This window comes from Acipenser ruthenus, chromosome 17 (assembly GCF_902713425.1).
Source record: "Acipenser ruthenus chromosome 17, fAciRut3.2 maternal haplotype, whole genome shotgun sequence".
Lineage (NCBI taxonomy): Eukaryota > Metazoa > Chordata > Actinopteri > Acipenseriformes > Acipenseridae > Acipenser > Acipenser ruthenus.
In genome coordinates this window covers 16,924,620-16,950,500 of record NC_081205.1, presented here as the reverse complement: position 1 = coordinate 16,950,500, position 25,881 = coordinate 16,924,620, and the positions used below count along the sequence as shown (strand labels likewise).

The 25,881-nt window shown below is 40.8% G+C and overlaps 1 protein-coding gene across 1 annotated transcript in view; it reads right to left on the bottom strand.

The window, feature by feature from the left end:
- The window catches only part of LOC117423463 (ras-related protein Rab-6B), a 140,836-nt gene extending 116,904 nt beyond the window's left edge, over window positions 1-23,932 (bottom strand). Inside the window, exon 1 of the mRNA XM_058990030.1 lies at window positions 23,608-23,932. Within this exon, the coding sequence (XP_058846013.1) occupies window positions 23,608-23,677 (70 nt within the window). The 5' untranslated portion in view covers window positions 23,678-23,932. The remainder of the gene's footprint in view (window positions 1-23,607) is intronic.
- Between the last annotated feature and the right edge of the window lie 1,949 nt (window positions 23,933-25,881).

The following is a 25,881-nucleotide window of genomic DNA, read 5'->3' as shown; positions in this document are numbered from 1 at the left end:
GAGCAAGGTACTTTTCCTAGATTGCTCCAGTAAAAACCCAACTGTATAAATGGGTAATTGTATGTAAAAAATAATGTGATATGTGTAACAATTGTAAGTCGCCCTGGATAAGGGCGTCTGCTAAGAAATAATAATAATAATATTGCTATGTTAAAATAAACACACTGTTTTTGACTACAGGTTTTTGTTAAAAAACACATCAGAATGATTGCGATTTTTTTTTTGCAGCGAATTTCACATTTGTTTCCGCAGCGATTACGCTCAAGTGTGAAAGGTAGTATTCAATTCCATAGGTTCGATTTTTTACCCTAGAAGACACAGCGAATATATGCTATAGTGTGAATAGCGCTTTAAGCTCCTAAATTATGGAATGCTCTGTCGCCTTCTGTCAGGAAAGCTTTTTTAAAAACATATTTCTACACAATAGCTTTTCTATCTTTTTAAATACAAATGTTATTAAAATCTTTTAATTGTTCTATTTCTACAAACTAGCTTCTTTTTTTTTACAATTAAACCACATTTTGCATCTCTTCTGAATTTCTGTTTTATCACATTCTGCATTGGACCGTTTTTTTATGGTTAATTGTTCATTTTTGTGTGTGTGTTTGTGAAGCGGGTTGGGATCCTTGTGATGAAAGGCGCGATAAAAATGAAAGAGCTCCTCTCGAACTGCTTAATTGTCTTTGCAAAGACACTGCAGGCTGCAAGGCCAGAGAGGGCCAGCGTGGCACATGATCAATTGCACCCAGTACTGCCTAGAGCGGCCGGATCAATAGCCTGCGTCTCCCAATCCATCAGCACTGGTGAGCCCCATCGCGGCCCAGTGCAATGAGATGTGAAATGAAAAAGACTCCCTTATCTTTAGACAGTCATTCCACTCGATAGAATAACAAAGCAGAGCAACACAGTTAAACTGCAGATCCTTCCTCTCACCTTCTCCTCTTTGTCATGCAGAGAATCCTAGACCCCTGTGTTTAATCTTTAAAACGTACTGTTACGGGTGATACTTCCTTACATGATCTACCCTATCAGGATTTATTACATTTTTTATGGTTATTTGTTGATTACCTTGCTGTTTATCTCATTTGTCATACCCTTTATAAACTCATGCTCCTGCATTTCAATAGAATAGATGCAGAAATAGAGCTTCATTTGTAAGGATGTATTCATTTAAAGCTAACTTGGGATTGAACCACACTTCAATATTTGTACCGTTCACCTCTCTTCAAATAAGTACCCTTTATAGCTAGTCGCCATAATTTTCCTGCTTTACAGCATGACCAAACCAAACATAAACTTTCGGTTCCTTTCACTCGATGGTATTCCTAACACAATATTCCATTCCGTTGTTCTTGCTGTTGTTCTTGCTGTTGTTCTTGCGGTTGTGTACGATGATACCAAAAGCACTGCATCAATACGTTATCAATACGTATGGAATTATAGTTGGTATAAATGCAGAGCATGCTCCCACTAGGTGCATAGCATTGTCTTTTATTGCATTAACACTGCAGTGTATTTGTAGAGGAGAAGGATCATTTCATAAATATATGCATGCGTTTCCAGTCAATAATGAGAAAATGAACATCAGCAGTTTTACTGCTCCATGAGATGAAAGCTGCTTCGAAGGGTGTATTCTTCACAGCCATCATCATCAATGCAGGAGGGAGAATATAACATGCATTGCAGGAATGAGCATTAGAAGCTTTCAGGAAAAGCCTGCTAAGCAGGGTCAATGAGGCTTTGATGTCAGCCAATGAAATTTAGTGCGGCAGCATTTTCATAATGTTGCAGTTTTCCAGCCTGCCTTATTACAGCGGTGATGGCTAATCAATAGTTTAATTGACAGAAAAATGCAACAATTCTGATTTGCAAAGGACTGGGTAGAGAAATCACAACACCTTTGAGAACCCTTCAAGTGACAAAGGGCTCCATTTACTTGTATTCATAGTGGCCCCAAGCACATCCAGAGTTACATCAGCTTCATTATCCATCAAACTATGGGTAATGCTAGAATCCAGCGCCAGGGTACCTCATATAGCGCCAACAACATTCAATTTTGTCACCAGTAAACATGTTTACTCGCATGTAATTTTGTGCGTTTGGTTGACATGAAACAGACATTTTAGGCTTATAGAATTGCACTGTTTATTTTGTGATAGTAATGAGCAAACGGAAACGTTTGGTTGAAGCGTTCAAGAAGAGCAAAATCTCTCTTCTGATGACCCAGAAAGAATATCAGAGGGGAAAATAACAGTAAAAGCACAAACCGTGTTTCTGGCACTAATGGCAGTGGAGTTTTAAGCACCGGAAATACATTGAAAATACGGCACTGAATCTTAGTCCTGCATGATCTGAATTCTGCTGCTCTTCCAGGATTGAGCACGGTAAGTGCACATTTAAAGTTTAATTTGTATTTAAATTTTATCAGTGTCTTTCTTATATTAAAATGAATAATACATGTTCCTAATCAGTAACACATCATTTCCAAGTTCTGATATTATTATTATTATTATTATTATTATTATTATTGATGTTTTATTTTTTTATTGCTTGATTTGTTGCAAAAAAATATATATTTATTTTTACACCATGCTTAGGGGATGAAATATGATTACATTAGTTGTAGTGATTGTGAGAGTAATGATTAGAAATAGAACCAGCATAAAATATTCGTGAGCTAGTTTTTCCCCTAGTTTAAATCTGTATTTCATATAGGTTTATTTGTAGCTTTTATTGCTGTTGTGGACTATTTGGCTGCTGTCAGTGTAGTTGCTGTTCTGTCTCGATGGCAGTGTGCTGTGTTTATTAATTTTTAAAAAGTGAAACGGTGATGCAATTTGATTGCAGTTTTCTAATGTGACAGTGTAGGTGCTGTGCAACTCAGGAAAGCACTCTGATAGACTGAAACACTTTACAACATGGTGATGCAGAGTCGTTATCATGTAGGTGTGGTTCAGTTTTGCGTATCATGTAATCTAATGTAATATTTATGGAGGTGCTCCTGCACACGACCCAGCCACACTCATCTACAAAACACTAAAAACAATTGGAAGAGCGGAGGGGGTGGGGCTTGATCAGGGCGGAGTTTCATAATTTAGCGCCAACAGACCAAAACCCCTGATAGTGTCTTTGGCTAGTTTGGTGAAAAAATATGAATCTGTTACTGAGTTATAAGGACTTGAAATGTTGTGTTCTGAGCATGCACAGTACAGCTCATCAAGTTAGATGTTTGATCACTTGGTCAACCACACAAAACAGAACACATGGTCAATCATAGAAAAAAAACAACCGTCAACCACCGTCGGGTCCTCTGGGAAGCAGTGGCAACGCAGGGGGGGAGGCTAGGGGCTACTAAAAACATTTCAAAGCTACTCAAATTCATAGTTGAAACATGAGCACACGAGAGAGAAAGGAACAGAACTGGACTCACGACTTGCATCACCAAGTAGTAAAAAAAGGTGCCTATAATATTAAACATATTTTAGCTATGGATTTTGTAAATGGAGTTATGGTGCTATGGAGTTTCATGTTAAAATACAGGCCCCAAGTAACATAATTATTTGCAGAGTTGGTGTAACACCTTAATGAAAAGCATGCGCCCAAGCCCATACAGAACCTTGTAGAACACACACAAGTGAGAAACCCAACTCCTATATGCAGTGTTTGTATTTATGCTTACGAATGTATACATTGGAGGAGGCTTTTGGTGCGGAATGTGGATAGGTTCCGTTCATACATGTGTATAGCTACTTCACATATCCCATTCACAATGACATGCTATCATTACTCCAGCATTAAGCTAAATATTCATGAGTTTGTGTAGCTTCCCATGTAGAGATCAAGCTTTCTCCTTTAAGAAACAGCCGACAGCATGTTGTACTGAGTGATGGTTTAGGAGCAGCACATTTTCTTTACTGCTTGAAAAACGTTGAGTATTTACATTGCATTGGTTTCACATGGAATAACTAATGTCAACATGATTAACAAATAAATAATACTGCAGTTTAACAAGCCTTTCCATTTACTTTATCCCATATTCTATACATTTTTCAAGAAACAGATTCGTTGAAGTTTGCATTCTTGCAAAGTATGCAATTTGATTTTGCTGAGACAAATGAAATGTATTTGCGTGTAGACATTGGAACACAAATCAAAAGGCAGCCAAGTACTGTACTCTCCTGTAAATAGTTGTACTTAGTTACTGATACTGTATATATGTTGCTAAGAGTCCTCTCAGTTAACTTGTTCTAAGATGACACATTGAAATGAATGTACATTTTGCTGGCATACATGCATACCTTTTTTAAGTACTTTAGTACACACTTCAATTCGGCCTCAATTAAATTGCTTTCTTTTTTTTTCAATAAATCAATCAATTAAAATGAAACGTATGTTCTGCATCTTTATTCATATAGTATGACTTATTAGTACATGGAGATGTATGATCAGTATACTTAAAGAATTGTATAGGTCTCTGGCACATGCTTTTTGCACTATTTATTCAGAATGAAACCTCTTTTTAGTATCTGGAAAACCCATATAGAGGTGTTCTGTCTTGGTTATATGAAGACAGGTGCCAATATGTTTCAATATCGTTAGAAAGATAACGTTAGGTTACAGATGTAACCCCGGTTACCTGAAAGAGAAGACGACCAACAACCAATACTTTTGGGATATGACTGCCACAGATCAGGTATTTATGTCAGAGCTGCCGATAGGCCCCTCCAGGGAGTGACGTCCTCGGTCCCGCCTACCGAGGGAATAAGTAGTCACCACGCGGAGATCACTTTTTCTTTTGCATCGAACCCGCGAACGCGAGTGATGCGACCTCGCAAGACTTGCTTGTCGTCTTCTCATTCAGGGAACCAGGGTTACATCCGTAACCTAACGTTCCCTTTCAATTCGAAGATGACCAATACCCGATACTCTTGGGAAAGTAGATCAAAGCTCTCGCGAGGGAGCGTGAGCGGAGACAGCAGACGAGGGACATCTTGCTACCACCAAACTAATGTTTGTGGTGCGAGTGTGCAACCTCAAGGACCCTTGTGCTTAATGAAGGCATAGAGGGATCTACCACGTTAAGGCAGAACTTGGTGAATGTATGCAGAGTAGCCCAGCTAGCTGCCGTACAAATATCACTCAGTGAAGCTCCTCTAAAGAGGGCCCATGATGTAGTCACTCCTCTGGTAGAGTGCGCCCTTCAGAAAACGTGTTGCCAGGAAATGAGCGCCTGGGGACACCGAATCAATGGGGACATGGCATGCAGATTTGGCTGCTAGGTACACTTTCAGTGTAGAGGGGGATTTACCCTCTTCTAGCAGGTCTTGCAGAAACTGTAAAATGATTGCTATAGGGCAATTGATGGGGTCATGACCTCAAAAATTGGTCATACACCAATTTTGAAAATACCTCCACTTATAGGCGTACAACGACCTTGTGGAGGAGGCCCTAGCATTCTGCAGTGTACTGACCACTGCGTCTGAGAGCCCTAAGGCGGACAATTTGTCCCGTTCAGGGGTCAGACCCACATTTGGAGTCTGCCAGGTTCTGAGTGCCAGAGAGTGCCTCTCATCTGACTGAGGAGATCCATGCGTAGCGGGATCTCCCAGGGCTGGCCTTGTAGCAGCTAGCAAAGGTTTGAAAACCAGATTCTCCTGGGCCATCTATGGGCCACAAGGAGAACTGTCGCCTTCTTTCTCCGGACCTTCTCTAGGAAGGCCGGGAGCAACATTATTGATGGGAATGCGTATAAGAGCTATGGGCCACTCGTGGCTAAGGCATCGACGCCTAGTGGACTGCTGCAGTGGTGGAGGGAGAAACACAGTGGGCAGTGAGTCATCTCTGCCGTGGCAAAGAGACCAACTCTGGCTTTCCCCAAACATTGCCAAATGTGCTCTACCACCTGAGTCGCCATTCTGACAGGAGATAAACAGCCGGGAGGGATAGCAGGTTCCTTTTTGCCCAGGTCAACAGCTGAAACGCTATGTGGTGCAACCTCAGGGACCAAAGTCTTCCCTGACGGTTGACATACGCTACTACAGACCATGCAGACAAGGACATCTCTCCTCTGGAGCACTGGAAAGAAATGCTGGAGAGTGAGGTGAACCGCTTGCAGTTCCAGCTCATTTATGCGCAGGGACCTCCAGCAACCAGACCAGGACCGAGTTGGATGCATCTGTCGTCACCAACTGACGGCTGTGGATCACTCCCATCCTTACACCTTTGCGCAGGTGAGAGGCTTGCCTCCACCAGCACAGGGTTTCCCAGCATACGCGAGACACAGTCAGCCGACGTTATCTTTCGTGTTTGGTATGTAGCCGGAAGGCATTGAGCCACTCAATCGGGCACATATGGAGTAACCCCAGTTGGAAGGCTGATGAAGCTGCAGCCATCAGACCCAGTAATTTCTGACAAATTGTACTGTCGATCCCTTTAAACTGTAGTCTGACAGGTAGGCTCACATTGTAAGGGAGTCCAGTCAGAGACCCAAGTAAACCATACTTTGCACCAGTATTAATTAGCTTTTGGCATCGTTGAGCGTGAGTCCCAGTTTCGCCAGATGCTCCGTCATGATTGCCGTGTAGGCCACTGCTCCTTCCTGTGACTGGGAGCAGATCAACCAGACGTCCAGGTAGTTCAACACCCTGATCCCCTGCAGCCGCAAGGGGGCTAGGATGGCATCCACTCACTTTGAGAACGTGCAGAGCGCTAAGCAGAGGCCGAATAGCAGCACGGAAAACTCAAAGATGCTTCCCTTTATGTGGTTGGTGTTTGGAAGGAGGTAAGTGAACGAGAGCAGAGGAGAAAAGATTTAAGAAAAACAACAATTGCTACACGTGCAAGAAACATGGTACTTGTTTATTTGGTGTCAGTGTTCATGATTTTGTTTTTGTGCAAACCTTTGTTTTGCTCTGTGAGCAGTGTTGTTTTGTACAACCTTATTTTATTTTTGTTTAATAAATACGCACACCAGTGCGTTTCACTCGCAAGTACCTGTCTGCCTCTCTATCAGCTTTCTGGTCTGGGGACGTCATCACACAGCCGTCCTGTCACAGTCACAAACAAAAAAACAATTCAGTCCTTTTGTCGCTCGATTTGAAAAAACAAACAATTTTCTTTTCTTTTAACATATTGCACTTTGGAATAAAGACACACAAGGTCGGGAATAAAACTTACGCTCCAGAGGGAGTAGGTGTATACTTTCTGGTCTGAGGGCCTGTGTGACAGTCTGGCTCGCAGTGGTGAGGTGGATGACGTCACGGACCAGGAAGTAACTGACACCAAAACAGTGGATGGGCGGGTGAAGCTGAGTGCAGTAGCACTCAGCGTATTTATTAACAAACAAAATAAAAGATTTAAACAAAACAACAAAACACAAAACAAAAGGGCACGAGGGCCAAACGAATCAACAAACAAACAAGTAAGTGTCGTGCTGGAGAATCCAGCACGTTTTAGCAATTGTTTTTCAAATGTGACTCGCTCTCTCCGCTCCCCGTACTCTCCTCTGTACACCCAACCACCTCGAGTGCAGAGAGCTGCAGGTTTATATACTCTGGCCGAGGGATTAACTAGTTGGTAATTATCTTATTATCCCTCGGCCAGAGTCTGCACGCCTTTGGTAAGGATGCATGACTGTCAGCTAGTTAAATAATCAGTAGCTGATCAGCCATGCATCCTCACGGGGTTTTTAAATATAATAATAAAAGATGCGGCGCTTTTACCCGCGCCGCAAACAAAAATACAAATAATAATAAATAGGGGCGGGACACTCCGCCACAGCCTGGAAAGCAATTACTTCTGTAACACCTGTCTTCAAAAGCACAAGTGGGGGAGGTGTATACATAAATAGAAATGACAGGGGTTCAAAAGTACTGCATTGGTGATTACACAATACACATTTGTATACATGTTTATTCTTTTGTGTATTGCAACATTGTACCAACCATTGTAATTTTAAAATGTTGCATCTGATTTGAATGGAAACATTGTATTTCAAATAGTATGTCTAATTATTATCCGAGACACAGGCCTTTGTTCATCAGTGTTGGCTCCAAAATGTTTTACGAAGGATTTCGTTCAAAAAACACTTCCACCACACATTAGTGAGAGCATCTGGGAGTCAATTTCCAGGGAAGTGGATATAGCTGGTGTATCTGACTCGTTTACGGTTACTGAAATAAGTATTGTGCAAAAAGTCATTACGCATTATACATTTGTAATAGCTGTGCAACAGGACTAAGTTGGGCAAAATGTGAGGCATGCTGGAGTGACGTATCTGATCTGTATTATATTGCAGACAGAAACGGACCTCAATTGACTCGCTTCCTAAATCTGAAGTAGCACCATCAACTTTGCTTCTATGTATGTAGAGATCACTATTTGGCAGCTATAGCTGTGTGCACATTCCAATCTGAACTGTTTAAAATACTGAACTTTTTTGACAGCCAGACAGTAAATACAGTGGCTCTCAAAAGTATTCACCCCCTTGGACTTTTCCACATTTTATTGTGTTACAACATGGAATCAAAATGGATTTAATTAGGAGTTTTTTGCCACTGATCAACACAAAAAAGTCCACAATGTCAAAGTGAAAAACAAAATCTACAAATTGTTCTAAATTAATTACAAATACAAAACAGAAAATAATTGATTGCATAAGCATTCACCCCCTTGAGTCAATATTTGGTAGAGGCACCTTTGGCAGCAATTACAGCCATGAGTCTATTTGGATAAGTCTCTATCAGCTTTGCACATCTGGACACTACAACTTTTTCCCATTCTTCTTTCCAAAATTGCTCAAGCTCTGTCAAGTTGGATGGGGACCTTTGGTGAACAGCAATTTTCAACTCTTTCCACATATTCTCAATTGGATTGAGGTCCGGGCTTTGACTGGGCCACTCCAGGACATTGACCTTTTTGTTTTTAAGCCACTCCAGTGTGGCTTTGGCTGTATGTTTGGGGTCATTGTCCTGCTGGAAGATTAATCTTCTCCCAAGTCCCAGGTCTCTTGCAGACTTCAGCAGGTATTCCTCCAGGATTTCTCTGTACTTTGCTGCATCCATTTTGCCCTCTATCTTCACCAGCTTTCCAGGCCCTGACGCAGAGAAGCATCCCCATAGCATGATGCTGCCTCCACCATGCTTCACGGTAGGGATGGTGTTCTCAGGATGATGTGCAGTGTTAGGCTTGCGCCAAACATAGCGCTTAACTTGGTCTCAGAGTCTCCCACATGCCTTCTGGCAAACTCTAGCCGAGATTTGATGTGAGTTTTTTTCAACAATGGCTTTCTTTTTGCCACTCTCCCATAACAGTTTTGTGAAGCACCCGGGCTATTGTTGCCATATGCAGTGTCTCCCGGCTCAGCCGTGGAAGACTGTAACTCCTTTATAGTTGCCATAGGCCTCTTGGTGGTGACTAGTGCCCTTCCTGGCTAGTGCCCTTCTCGCCCGGATACTCTGTTTTTGAGGACGGCCTGTTCAAGACAGATTCACAGTTGTGCCATATTCTCTCCATTTCTTAATAATGGACTTTACTGTGCTCCAGGGGATATTCAATGCCTTGGAAATGTTCTTATATCCTACCCCTGATTGGTGCTTTTGAAGAACCTTATTCCGGATTTGCTTTGAATGTTCCTTTGTCTTCATGATGTAGTTTTTGTTAGGAAATGTACTAACCAACTGTGGGACCTCCCAGAGACAGGTGTATTTAACCTGAAATCATGTGAAACACCTTAATTGCACACAGGTGGACTCCATTCAACTAATTATGTGACTTCTAAAGACAATTGGTTGCACCAGAGCTTATTTAGGTGTGTCATAGCAAAGGGGGTGAATACTTATGCAATCAATTATTTTCTGTTTTATATTTGTAATTAATTTAGAACAATTTGTAGATTTTGTTTTTCACTTTGACATTATGGACTTTTTTGTGTTGATCATTGGCAAAAACTCCTAATTAAATCAATTTTGGTTCCATGTTGTAACACAATAAAATGTGGAAAAGTCCAAGGGGGGTGAATACTTTTGAGAGCCACTGTAGGCAGCTGTGTTGATCTTTTGTTTTTTTTATTCATACAGAAATCCCAAACAGATGGTGCTATTTTTCCACTTGCTTATTTAGAAACTGTGGCACAAATTCTGGTAAGGCGGTACATTGGTGCAAGGCAAAACACATTGTGACACGTATTTCTCATTTCTATTAATTGTGTTACGTCTGGTGGACACAAACATGTGTTTTGCCTTCAAATAGATATAAAAAATGGTTTGTTCGGATATTCCAATGTTTGTCCCAGTACTAATACCATTCCAGTGATATAGCATCGATCCATGGTTAACACTATTGAGTACTTTACATACCATTCCTGTGACTATAGCATCCCTAAGCACTGTTGCATCTTATTAAGCTGATAGCAAAACCGCAATGCTATGCAATGCTGTGGGTGTCTGTAAAACTTTGTGAAAATATCAAAACATTGCTACCTAAAGTTGATACCTGGACTCTACAGTATATTAACTAGCTCCCCTCTTAAAAGTCATTGAGTCATGTATGTCTCCATGTTCTGCTGCTGCAAGTGTGCCATCTGGAGATCTGAAATGTATTACAAAGAGAAAGCCTGCAGACTCACTTGCACTTCTAATTAAAACTCAGGTGGGGGCAGAGAAAGCCTGGCAGTGCGAGAAGGTTCTTCTAAACCACCCCTCTCTGATCTATAATTAAACACTGCTTCCCCATCCCTGCTGAGAAGGAACTGTATTATCACATGAGAGAGAAAGAGACAGAGAGAGAGACAGAGAGAGAGACAGAGAGGGAGAGACAGAGAGAGAGAGAGAGAGAAATTTGCTGCACTCAGTAAGTGAAGCACATGCCATTTTGCTTGACAGAATCGCATTTGGAAGCCAGCACAGGACACAGTGGGCAACGCCTTAAAGCCACATGAAGTATTGTTTATCACCTGGACGCTGTTGTATTGTTAGAGTTTACTGCGGAGGAAGAGGAGGAGGATCATGATTAGAATAAACATTGGTATTCTCCCTTGCTTGTCCAATGCATTTTAATCATAGTCTACAGAAAGTATATTTTTTGTGACAATGGAGGCAAGAACTTAATGTTTTTTTTTGTGTGTAGACTACTCTCGTAAACCTAGAACGTAATTTGTTTCTTAATTCCTCTACCACCTCCATGTTAAGTTCACAATGCACTACAGCATAATTAATTAAAAAGTTCATTGCAATTTCTTCTGGTAAATTTTAAATATCTGCTGCCAAGATTTTTAAAGTGCATTTGCAAAAGCTAAGTTAAAGGCATATTTTATATATTGGCCAAATGTCCATGAGTTGATGAAATATTACGATCCACTGTTTTAAGATAATCAAAATATACCCCTTTGGAATGTACACACATAAATGAATTGCAACTTTAAAATGTTTTTCAACATCTTCATACTATGACTCGCTTGGTCATCCTTCAAAAAGAGGCACTTACTTCTTAAAAGCCTGAAAATAAAGCTGAACCCTTATCACAACAGAGTGGGCTGATTGAGGCTGTTTGCAGGTAGCTGCTTCTCTGCCTTTACAGTGCAGTAGCTGGTAAATAAATGATGTCTGGCTGACTGTAAATCCAGCCAATTAAGGGCCTCATACGGCTGCCCTCAGCACTGACTGCGAGCAAGGCTAATACAGACTTCCTCCCAGCGAGCCATCGGGGCCAGCTGTGCACCAATCAGCAGGAGGGCCTGCCAGCCAGCTAAATATATTCCTGCTGGAGCTACTGCATGTGCAGCTAGTTTGAGCTTGTATTTATTTTCTCTTCAAACAACCAGTTTTTACCCATGACTAGATTATGGTGGGTATGATTCTTATTATTTCAATGTTTTTGTACTGTACAGTATATTATAAGTGTGTATCACATGCAAGCACCATGTCTCTACAATGATCAAGAATGTGAACATAGCTGATATGCAAAACACTGAGGGTGTAGTGTCAGTGCATGTGAACACCAACAAGGATGGAAGAAAACTGTAAAATCTTAACTCCAGCCTCTGCTGCTCTGCATAAATAAATGATTTTGTTGAACCTGGCTGCACTCGTCTGGCACGTTGGGAAAAGCTGGTTTAGACAATTAAACGAATCAAAATTGCCTCTTCATAGAGACCATGCTCTGAATGTTTTGCCAGCGCAGTCTGTCTCCTGGGTGATAACAAAGTCTGTCTCCTGGGTGATAACAATGCGGGGGGGTTGTCTCAGAGAGATTGACTAACTCTGTCTTGAATATGCCCTGTTCAGGCTAATTAAAAGGAGCTCACAGCACCAGGAGCACCTACCTTGGACAGCAGCACATCTTTCTATTGAAAGGCATGTTCAATACCAGGAGCACAAACCTTTCTTCCTCTTCTCTTTTCTGTACTGCAGAAGATGCAGATGAAAATGAAGCTAGTGCTCCACAACCATTGAATATTGCTTCTGATTCCTTGGATATTTTTTTTATCAATAAATGTGAGAGTGAAATAAGTCAAATACATTTCCAACAACCCACTAAACATTTAAACTTGACTAAGGATGAAAATGACACCTTACAGAACATACAGAGACGTGATGATGTGATAAAACATGCTGACAAAGGAGGAGCTGTAGTAGTTTGAAGTAAAGATATTTATCTAGAAGAAGCAACAAAACAACATTCGACACTAACTTCTACATGAGAGTCCCAAATGATCTTACCCAGCAGCTTCAAACAACAATCACATCTATAATCAGGACTGCCATCTCTAATAACTTACTACCAAAATCGGCTTGTAATCTAATTGTGGAAAACCCACGTTGTAGCCGTTTCTATTTGCTTCCAAAAATTCACAAGCCAAAAATTAAGGGACCTCCACAAACTGTGGCGTTTATTGGAGGTGTATTATTAACTTAACAAATATAACAATTCAGTTTATTTTAACATATAAACCTTTCTCAATATCGCTCTCTGAAACCGATAGAGTTATACACATTACCACAAACTACCAGTAATTACTCACATTCCATTAAATTTGAAGTTCAATAAATCGAGTTTGTTTAACATGAGTGAATGACTCAATACTGGGAATCCCTTCTTGGAAAGATGGTATTTATTAAGAATGCAATCAAAATATGTTTGGAAATCACACAAAACAGTTACACATTTCTATCACATTAAAAGCATTACAAGCAGAACTGAAGTTAAACAACAATTTGTAATTAAATTTTAGTACATACTGACACTACAGCAAGGAATCGCACAAGGCTTGAACAGATATTGAGTATTGTTACCTAGTCTAGAAAGCAGTCGAGTTTCAGCGTGCGGTTACCTTGTGTTTCTCAGAGTGCCAGGGCCTCTGATCTGGATGGATTAATGCTGAGAGCTGAGCTCCAGGTACGATCTTGTAGTTCCTTCTTTTTTTTATCTGACAGAGAGCGCAATTGTAATTTTGACGGTGGGCTTTATACTTTTCAAACAGAGATTGTTTAAATTTACCGTCACACGCTCTGATTGGTTAGTTTGTCTGAACGGGCCTTATCTTGCTTTATCATAATTTAGAAAAGGGAAACTTTTAAACGTACGTAACTTCTGCTAAATCATTCAGATTGTATTCTGAATTCCTGTTATTTTTACCATAAGAAATTACATTTATTTAGACTATATGTCGGGATGCGACTTTGGTTAGACATCGCAAGCAGTTTAATTTTCATAGGGTTTTTCTACTTGCATTATTCTGGGTTTGTTAGGCGATATAAGAATAAAAACGCGTGCATCTTTTACTTGTAGTGATTTTAAATCAAGATGATGTTAAATTGTTCCAAATCTCTTGTTTTCTTTTAGTTGATTTTACATATTGTTTTTTCCTTTTTGCCTAATTGTAGGCTTTAGTGTGTTAAACCCCCTACCCTCACTAGACGGGGTAATTAAATTTTAACGAGACAGGTTTGATTAGCCTTTTGTTTCATGAGTTCCTGGCGTATTCAAAGCGTTAGATAGATTGTTATCACCAGGCAAAGCTAGACATATTAGATTAGATTTAATTAGATTTAGTTGTTAAAATATCCATGACATTTGCTCTATATTTCCAATGAAAGTCCATATGACCTACACAGCGCCCTGGAAAAGCAGACTCTCATTCATACCTGAGATACTGCCATTATCACTTTCAGTGTCGATTTGATTATAGATTCGATATTTGAAAATAATCCCAATTATGATTACGACTATCGATTGTTCTAATAACATCATTCTTAGGGGCAAAAAGTCACAAAAAGGTTCCTGATTGAATGGTTTTTTTTTTTCGAATTAAAAACTACAATAAGACTTCAATAACTTTTTTGAACAGCACTTGCAAACCTACAAAACATACAGTATGCATTATATTGAAGTCACTACTAAAGCAGTACAATCAATATATAAACAATACCACTTCACAGAAACCATTTTAAATGAAGAAGAAAAGCACACACAATCTGACAATGCACTCTCATGCTCTCAGCTGCCTGAAATCTTTTGAATCCCTTACACTCCAGGGATTTATGCACATAAAAAAATCAAAACTATGCAGTATCTCTGTACAAGTATGTGCAAAGTAACAAAAGTATTGTGCAGTTGTATTGGGTTCTTCTCTCGTACTGGATATCAAAATACTGGTAAGCTCTTTCAGTTTGTCTTCTGAAAAAGAACGTCTCCGATCGGACAGGACAAGATGATACAGCGAGCTGCTGCGCTCAGCATCAATTGTATTTACTGCATTTATGTATCTGAAAGCTAATGTTTTCAAATTAAGAAGACGGTCAGCTGTCGATGACCAAAATAAGTCAATGTCAATTTCCCCTGGCGGTAGAGCGCTGTGGATCGCATCATGTGCCACCTTCACAGTGTACAAAGCAAAGCAATGAAGATCTTTTACTCTCTTTTGCTGATATATTTGCAACGTGGGACCTTTGTCGTGGCATTTTCTGGCAAAATCGATCAATCAATCAATGTTCCCTTTATCCTCAGTGTGATCCAACATTTTTCTGTTAACAGCGATATTATTTAATATTACGCGCCTATGCGTGGTGATACGTTTTATGCATAAAATTACGCGGGTGCGTAATTGCGTAATTCCCCGGGGTGCAATCCCTAACTCTCTGGAGTTGATAATGCTGCATAACAGATAATTGTAATAATAATAATAATAATAATAATAATAATAATAATAATAATAATAATAATAATACATGGCTGGAAGTTTATTAACTAATTTAATATAATGTAATACAAGAAATAATGGCAACCTGAAACAAAATATTATAAAAATAATTGTTAGTAATTAATAATTACATTTATTTTTATAATATTTAGTTTCAGATTGCCATTCTTTCTTGTATTATGTTTCATATAATAATTATTAAATTAAATGTAATACAAGAAATAGTAATTTGAAACATTTTGTTTATTATTAAAAAAAAAAAGTAATTTCTTAACCTGTCTCGCTGACTAAACTAAAATGAGAAACCAAGTACAATAACAGATACATGCAAGTGAAAGTCCCAGTAAAACAATACAATAACTTTGGGTAGCTCACTTATTAATACATACTTATATCAACATCCACGAACCTTCATTTTCAAGGGTGATTGATCTGACATGGACTGACCCTATATTTATATAATTTAATATTCTCTGGCAGAACAAAATGTCATTAATAAGGTGATTGATAAATGTGTAAAGAAAAAAAAAGTTTGTATTTATGAACTTACATTTTTTAAACACTTGCTCGCCTTCTTTCTCTGACAAGTATTTATAACGAACAGTTCTGACCTACGCTACGCTCCCTGTATGTTTTTGTTCATGGTTTTGTATGCATTATGGGAGTTTTACAGGAGGGCAGGTCTCGAGGTTCACTTGACTACAGATCCCAGAGGGAGAGCAGTTCAGAGGCTGCCTGACCTGAACCGCTGGAATCCAAAGTGGCTGGGATGTGGAAGTAACTTTTATGATGAGTGACCATAAAGAAGCAGTTTTATAGTATAACACTGTGTAACAATTTTTTTTTTTTTTTGTTCCTGGGTAGTAAGTGTTATTTCCTAATTGCTTATGCCTCAAAAGTATAGAAAATGGCTATTATTCCCCACAAACTTTGCTTTTGTGACCAGGACAGTGATATTTTAAAATGTACCTATTTTCCAGAACATTCCAGATAGATTCAGTGCTGAGTAAACTTGGAGTAACTTCTAGAACTTTCCAGTAATATAAATAGTAGTATAAATACAGGGGCCTTAAGCCCACCAGTTCAGTTTAGTTCCAGCTGCCTAAGTGGATACATATCTGCATTTTTCTGAGATGGCATCAAGAGGCTGCAAGCATCCGGCAGACGCATTTTGAGACTTCAAAATGGTGGCATTCCTGATGGGTCTCCAGGCGGTTTTACCAAGTTTCCCTGCTATCTTTGTCTTTGGGACAGCAGGGACACCAAGGCGCACTACAACAGGCGGGACTGGCCACAGCAGACCGAGTTCTCTGTGGGGAGGAACAATGTCAAGTGGGAGCCACTGGTGGACCCCCGGAAGGTGCTGATGCCACCACTGCACATCAAATTGGGCCTTATGAAACAATTTGTCAGAGCTCTAGATAAGGAGTCGGCAGCCTTCAAGTACCTTCAAGACTTCTTCCCTAAGCTGTCTGAGGCAAAGGTCAAAGCCGGTGTCTTCGTCAGACCACAGATAAAGAAGATCCTGGAGTGCAATGAATTCCCCAAGAAGCTCACTAGTAAGGAGAAAGCGGCTTGGAACAGCTTTGTCGCAGTGGTTCGGGGCTTCCTGGGCAATCACAAGGCCGAAAACTATGTGGAGCTGGTTGAGACTCTGGTGAAGAACTACGGCACAATGGGCTGTAGGATGTCCCTCAAATTCCATATCCTTGATGCTCATCTTGATAAATTCAAGGAGAACATGGGAGCGTACTCGGAGGAGCAAGGCGAGCGCTTCCACCAGGATATACTGGACTTTGAACGCCGCTACCAAGGACAGTATAACGAGAACATGATGGGAGACTACATCTGGGGGCTGATACGTGAAAGTGATTTACAGTATAATCGTAAATCTCGTAAAACTACTCACTTCTAAATCTTTTGTAGTCATTGTTGTATTACTTTAGTATAAATACATGTTAATTTGGATTCATATGTTGTTTTTTTCTGAACGAAAAGACACAAATTCGCCCGTTTTCTCATTGGAAATAGGTAAATTTCAAAATATCACTGTCCTGGTCACAAAAGCAAAGTTTGTGGGGAATAATAGCCATTTTCTATACTTTTGAGGCATAAGCAATTAGGAAATAACACTTACTACCCAGGAACAAAAATTGTGTTACATAGTGTAATAATCGATCGAAATTGTGCAGTTTATTAATTGTTTGAAGTCGGTTTCGGTGTTTTATTTAATAATTGAAATTAACCGTATTTTCGATTAATCGCTCACTGCCAGGCTTTCTCTGCCCCCAGCTGAGTTTTAATTAGAAGTGCAAGTAAGATTCTTCACATCCTAAAGCTTGTCATGACTCCATGCCATACTCCCAATTATTAAAACTGAAATGCACTGCAGTGATGATAGGGATTTCTTAAAGAAAACAAATTAAATGTGTGCATTTTTCAGAAATTGTGGTTTTCCAGACACAACCATTAGAGAATGGTTACATGTCAGTTATGTTTTTCCACGATAAACAGAAAGGATGCTTTGTACAAATGCAACACACAGAATACTAATAATCATATCCCCCTAGTGCCTACCTGTCATCCTGTGACTAAAAACATGCAACATATCATACAAAGGATTTTTAGTATCCTCCAGCAAGATCTCTCTACAGCTCTGTGATGGAAATATAATGAGTTCTGGTTGTAAATCTCCCTCTCGACCTGTGAGGGTACGAAGTAGCGAAAGGGTTGTCTTGACAGTTCATTCCCATACCGGATTACAAATCTCTACCTTTTTATTCCTGCACTGCATCACCTCTGCACCTGTACATTATCAGCAACCACTCTGCCACAAGCTCCTATTTTCAATAATCCACCATTGATGTCTTACAAAAGAGACAAAAATCTAAGAGAATATTTAGTCTAGTAAAATGCGACCTAGTTGTGACAATTTTAAAGGCTAATTTTCATGCAACAGGCTGTTCTGTGCTACTTGTAAACACATCCACAACAACACAGTAACTGAAGGGGCATAATATTCATTCACTATTCATGAGTCTTTTACTTGCTCCAGTAAAGGAATAGTATAGTGCATTGGTTGTGTGAAGTGTAATATACTGTACATAGAACAAACAAAACAGCGTTTAGCTGATCGCTTCGTGGAGCATCTACGAGGTATAAGAATTAACACCTCTACATCTCCTTTTGCCAGACATTTACACACTGCTTTTACCATCCAGCTGAAGAAACATCCTGATATATATATTTCTGTGCATATCGTGATGTGTATAGTACAGTTTCAAATTTCATTGCATTTATTTAACCAGGATAGAACCCTTGTGGCGTTGCAAACACAGTCACTTGTGGTGTCCCCCAAGGATCTGTTCAATATCTACATGCTTCACTTGGGTCACCTCATCTGCCAACACAGCCTCATGTTTCACTCCTATGCTGACGACACCTAGCTCTACTTAAAACTCAACCCTGGAAGCCCCTCTGCCATGGTCCGGTTCTCGGCTTGCATTCAAGACATCGAGGCCTGGATGTCTGCCAATTTTCTTCAGCTGAACACTAGCAAATCTGAACTCCTTCTAGTAGGATCTAAAATTCAACTTAATAATCTCAATATAGCTGCCCTGAACCTCAGAAACTGTCTGCTGCTGCCTTCCCCCACAGTACAAAGCCTTGGTGTACTTCTTGACAGCAACCTCTCCTTTAATGCCCACATCTCCTCCGTAGTCAAATCTTCCTTCTACCATCTTTGAAACATCTCCAAAGTCCATCCCTACCTTTCCCTCCCGAGTGCAGAGATACTCTGTCATGCATTTGTCTCCTCTTGACTCGACTACTGCAACTCTGTATATGGTGGTCTCCTGGCACACACCACAAACCGACTGCAGCTAGTTCAGAATGTCGCTGCCAGGATCCTTACCAGATGTAAAAAACTTGATCACACCACCACCTCTCTTGCCCAGCTGCACTGGCTACCTGTAAAGTTCTATTATATAAAGGATTATTTTCAAAACTCTCCTGCTCACCTACAATGCCCTTCATCACACAGGTCCCGAGTACCTCCTCAACCTGCTGACCCGATATGTCCCTGCCCACAAGCTGAGGTCCCCCGACTTGTTATCCCTTGTTATCCCCAAGCAAAAGTGCACCACACTTGGAGAACGCTCGTTTAGCTTCATGGCTCCGACTCTCTGGAACTCTCTCCCAGCTTTGGTGCGTGACGCTCCCACCGTCGCTCGCTTTAGATCAGCTCTCAAGACCCACCTGTTCTCTCTTGCTTTCCATGCTCTTTAAGCCTGATATCTGCTATTAGCTGCTGTGTTGCTGCTACTATTTCATGTATTATGCTACTATCATGTATTATGCACTTTCCACTGTATTTAATGGATTATGCATTGTTTTGTTTTCACTACATATCATGTATTATGGATTTCTCTGTATTTAAAGTATTATGGATTTTCTTGTTGTTACTGCATCTTGTAAAGCACTTTGTGATGGTGGTCCAATATGAAAGGCGCTATATAAAATAAAGATTGATTGATTGATCAATCTCATTTCAAGGGAGTCCTGGCAAGATAAAATGGCAAGAAATAACATTATAAAACTAGGCAAAAAGAGACAAATCATTCAAACAGGACAAAAGAATGTGATGCACACCAAACACTTTAAGCATTTGAAAAGTTGGAATTTGTAAATTTTATGTAAGGACCTCCAGGCCTGAGGAGGTGACCACAGCTTGATTTTCTGTTACGATGAACCTACATTTACCATAAACGGCTACACCACTACCTGGTTTTCCAGTTCAATCCAAAAGACGAGATCATAGTCTTCAAAATTAACAAGATCTGAGGTTTTTTTTTCATTTAAGCCATGTTTCTGTGACAACCAGCACATCACTATTCAACCCAGCAGCGTAGTAAATCCATCTTAGATAGGAGACTGCAAACATTAACATGAACAAACCACACAGTGACTTTCATATCATGATGTGTATCGTACAGTGACATTCATATCATGATGTGTATCGTACAGTGACGTTCATATCATGATGTGTATCGTACAGTGACGTTCATATCATGATGTGTATTGTACAGTGACGTTCATATCATGATGTGTATCGTACAGTGACGTTCATATCATGATGTGTATTGTACAGTGACGTTCATATCATGATGTGTATTGTACAGTGACGTTCATATTATGATGTGTATCGTACAGTGACGTTCATATCGTGATGTGTATTGTACAGTGACATTCATATCATAATGTGTACCGGACAGTGATGTTCATATAGTGATGTGTGCTGGATGTACACTGCTGTCCAGTTTCATGTGAGCTATATCTTATTCAATTTCCTTTTTCCATCAAGGATTTTCAATGTGGTCTGTAAAATGTGAACTCAGCAGTGAGGTCGGATTACCAGCTCTCTCGCTCTCCCAGTACAGACAGTGGCAATCTCAGTGGGATCCCAGCATACTGTATGACCCAGTGCTGCCATCATATACCATGTTCTCATAGTCATTAATGTATGAGGCACTAAAATACACCCCAGGTCTAATTTATATTGCTTCATTAATTTCTGACACATTAATGGCCTGTATATGAGCTGGAACATTAATTTACCTTGTAAAGCCTCAATTTCATGTCCCATCACATTTTCACTGTTAATGCTTCATGTATTTGCCCAGTTTTATTCCTTAAAAAAAGAAAAAGCTTTTGTAGCTTGTCTTCAACTGTCTTATAAAGCACATTAATAATACATGCATCCCTTGTATGATACACTGTTGAACATTAAGAACAACTACACAATAGATGACACATTCATGCTGGATTGGACAAAAATTGTGAGGCTTCAAGATGGTTTCAAGGGTGCCGAAACACCTACAGAAATATTCTCTAGCAAATCACTTGCTCATAGTAACGCTGCTGTTACCAAAGGGTTATTTCCAATGCAATCAGCTGAATCGTACATTTATTATCTTCTAAAGCCTGTGGCAACAGTTTGTACCATTATACAAGGAGAAACAACTGGATGCATTGGGTGGAGTCCTCATTCAGCTGCAAGCCAAGAGACCCCTGGACTAGGACAGTGCTGTAGGTGAGGTCACTACTGCTCCAAGAGACCCCTGGACTGGACAGTGCTGTAGGTGAGGTCACTGCTGCTCCAAGAGACTCCTGGACTGGACAGTGTTGTAGGTGAGGTCACTACTGCTCCAAGAGACCCCTGGACTAGGACAGTGCTGTAGGTGAGGTCACTACTGCTTCATGAGACCCCTGGACTAGGACAGTGCTGTAGGTGAGGTCACTACTGCTCCAAGAGACCCCTGGACTAGGACAGTGCTGTAGGTGAGGTCACTACTGCTCCAAGAGACCCCTGGACTAGGACAGTGCTGTAGGTGAGGTCACTACTGCTCCAAGAGACCCCTGGACTGGACAGTGCTGTAGGTGAGGTCACTACTGCTCCAAGAGACCCCTGGACTGGACAGTGCTGTAGGTGAGGTCACTACTGCTCCAAGAGACCCCTGGACCAGACAGTGCTGTAGGTGAGGTCACTACTGCTCCAAGAGACCCCTGGACTGGACAGTGCTGTAGGTGAGGTCACTACTGCTCCTAGAGACTCCTGGACTGGACAGTGCTGTAGGTGAGGTCACTACTGCTCCTAGAGACTCCTGGACTGGGCAGTGCTGTAGGTGAAGTCACTACTGCTCCAAGAGACCCCTGGACTAGGATAGTGCTGTAGGTGAGGTCACTACTGCTCCAAGAGACTCCTGGACTAGGACAGTGCTGTAGGTGAGGTCACTACTGCTCCAAGAGACCCCTGGACTAGGACAGTGCTGTAGGTGAGGTCACTACTGCTCCAAGAGACTCCTGGACTGGACAGTGCTGTAGGTGAAGTCACTACTGCTCCAAGAGACCCCTGGACTAGGATAGTGCTGTAGGTGAGGTCACTACTGCTCCAAGAGACCCCTGGACGGGGACAGTGCTGTAGGTGAGGTCACTATTGCTCCAAGAGACCCCTGGACATGAGTAAGTGTGTCCCTGCCCTAAGCTCTCATTCACCCTTCTCAGTGGATTGGTTGAACAAACCCATTCTTAGAACATGAAAATACCATTGCCAGCAGTAAGGGATAACCTGCAGTGGCTTCAGTATTTGTCAGTCACTTATTATATAAAGCCGCAGACCTCCAAAACGAAAACCATGTTGCCTATCCATCACGCGCGTCTGCTTTCAGCTCTCCATCCTGCTACAGTACTGCACAGCCTGCTACACTACTGGATTATGCGCTAGATCGGCTGCCTGCCTGAGAAAACTCACACGTCAACTCTTGCAACTCTCGGCTGACTCGTGAGGGGGCGTGGTGCTGCAGACAGTAATCGGAATGGGACATGGAAAAAGGTCTAGTCATTTATGAAAAAAAGTCCGGCAGCCGCCGGCAGGCACGCAGCCAAGCAACAGAAAAGACAAGGCAACAATGTGATGTTTTCACTGTGCCCCGAGGCTATCTCGTCTCTCAAAACGTGAATTGCATCCTCTATTTTTTTCAGCGCATAGAGATTGCAACACATGGAGATTTTTTAAAAAAAAATCAGTTTTATAAAATACATTGTAGATACAGAAAAATTAAGAAGCGTCCATACACTTGAACCATATAACAGAAAGCCGATTCAATTTGATGTTCAAATGATGCAGATGTACAGAACGAATCTGGACGCTATTCCGTATAGTAAGTTATTCTACAGGCAAGCAACGCAGGGTGTGTCTCTCTTACACGGAAAGAACAATTATGTATTCCAAAACTACAACTGGTTCATCAAATGCATTAAAATCGTACCGATGCAATCACCAAAAACACATTCCAAGTATTTAATGAATTGGGTAGCCGTTATCAGATGCATTCATAGCAATACATGTATTAATGTATTTATCGAACCAATTCCCTGCATATAAGGCGACAGTGCAATATCAGTATTTAATCATTGAAATCGAAATCACACAATCCAAAGCGTACTGAATTATATAAACCAATTATTGTTAAAATGATGGCGTTTTGCAAACCATTGTTCATTCTACCTCCAGATTCAAGTAGCTAAAAAAAAAAAGATAAACATTCATGAAAGCATACAACCTTCCAGGCGTGGTTTTTGTGTTTCTTGTTTCAGAATTATCCAAAAAATAAATGACTCCTTTTAACCTTTTGCTGTTAGCTAAAACTTACGAGGCGTACTAATATTTGATATATTCATTTCTTTCAATTGCGCACCATATTTCAGATGCTTTCAGCGCCACAGGAAACCTCACAAGGTAAATAAGCACACTTCTGCATTTTAACCCAAACCGAGCAGGTGTATGCAGGATACTTGGCACAACTAACAGTAACAACTATATTCAGAAACGAATAAAATTAAAGCGCACTCACCACTTTGCTCCCCAAGAAAGACAAGTTTGAATTTCCTTAAAGGGTTCCCAAAGTCTCCTCCTGCTGACATGGTGGGATCGCTACTGCTTCAGGTGCGGGCTGCTGAGTGCTGTTCTGTGGGCTGCCTGTCCCGGTAGTCTCGCAGTGGATGCTGGCTGAAAAACGGTACACTTGGACTCACTGATCGGTGTGAGGATGCTGCGCTGCGCTGCGCTGCACTGCCTGCCTGCCTGCCTGTCGATTCCAGAGGGGTTAGGCTGTGCGCCTGCGCGTTTCTCCTTCTCGGCCTCAGCAGCTCTCATTACCTGACGTCATGCCGGAGCTCTGCAGACACAATAATGCAACACCTGATTTTATTGTTGCAAGAGTTTATCTCCTCCTTCTCGGTGTATTTGTGTGTCAGTGTGCGTGCATGCGTGTGTGTGTGTGTGTGTGTGTGTGTGTGTGTGTGTGTGTGTGTGTGTGTGTGTGTGTGTGTGTGTGTGTGTGTGTGTGTGTGTGTGTGTGTGTGTGTGTGTGTGTGTGTGTGTGGCCGGCAGACGAACAGCTTCTAATGTTTGTCCATGCATGACAAAAATTGAAAAATGTGACATTTCGAAATCTAACATAATGAAATACTGTATAATGGCTTCCGGTAGACTTTTGCGATGTAAAAGTGTATTTGATTACATGATGTTAGATAAAATATCAAAACTATGTTAAAAAAAGAAAAAAGTATCAATCCTAAAATTCTAGGTGATGCAAAACGTCTGGCCATAGCTGTGGTAACATCCTGTTCACGTTTTATTTTTTATTGATCATGTGAAATCGCATGTGAAATCTGGTTTTAAGATTTTATTTTTTTAATCTACTTTAAACACATTTCTATGAATCTTGATTGTATTCTGCTGCATATTAGGGTCAGTCCAGAATTAGCGGCATTTTCTGAAAGCCTACAAAGCATGTGCTGGGGTCGGGGGTCAAGGGCAGTGTGCCCTTTTTGATAAGAAAAAAAAAAGTACTATAGCCAGCAGAGATGTCATTTTGGTCATAGTTGGTGATATTACTTTTGGTTGAGGAAAATGATCCTCTAATGTTTGTTTCCTTTCCAGCACACAAGAATGTAGAAGGCAATGGAACGTTAGCAAGCTCTAGTTACATTTTCTCAGTGCTTCAAACTTCAAATTCCTTTCTGATGGAATGTGGTTTAAATATCAGTGTGCATCATGGGTCATTATTTGAATGACAAATGGTACAGAAAGACAGCACCACCAATTAATATACAATGAATTGTTCAATGCCAGAATTATTATTTTTGTCCTTACTGTATTCCCCCAGTTTGCAAATACATGCACAATTCATTACTTGTTAAGATCACACTGTGTATGCTTCCTGCAATTATCTGCAATGTTCACACTCCATAGCTCACAAACTGAGTATGGAGGTCACTGTCACACAAGTAGACTAGACATATACAAGGATTGTGGGAAACCTTTGACTTTTGACCTCTAGGTCAAGGTCATAGAATACCAAGCTGATTCTTTTTGACATTTTCAATATAGCAGTAGAATTGATGATCTGAGTTGGATTTTTTTAGAATTAATCAGCTCGGTACAAACTGTTCTGATTACATTTAACATAAATCTGTTAATCTCAAATAGTTCAACATAACGTTGGGTTACCTACAATAACCGTGGTTCCCTGAAAGAGAAGACGACCACCAACATTAAGTATGGGATATTCCCTGCCCTTGAGGTAGGTAATACTGAGCTCTCTATATCAGAGCTGCCGAAGGCCCCTTCCTGTGATGATGCACTCGGTCCCGCCTACCGAGGGTATAAAACCGTCACTCACCGGAAGATCTCCCTCTTTTTCCGCCGAACCCGTGAGGGCGACCGAAGCGACCAAATGGTTAGTGGTCGTCTTCTCTTTCAGGGAACCAGGGTTACGGTAGGTAACCTAACGTTCCCTTTCAAGTCAAAGATGACCACCAAGATTGAGTATGGGATAATGTATACCAGAGCCGTCGCGATGGAGAAGGAACGGCAGCATATGAGGGATGCACAACGCTGTCTAACCAGAGGTTAGTGGTGCAAACTTACCCCCTCAAGGACCCTTGTGCCCACAGATGGCACAGCAGGATCTACCACATTAATGCGGTAGAATCTGGTGAAAGTATGCGGCGTAGCCCAGCTAGCCGCAGCACAAATCTCAGACATCGAAGCGCCCTTAAAAAGGGCGCACAATGTAGCTAACGCTCTAGTCGAATGCGCAGCTACTCTACCAGCTGGGGGT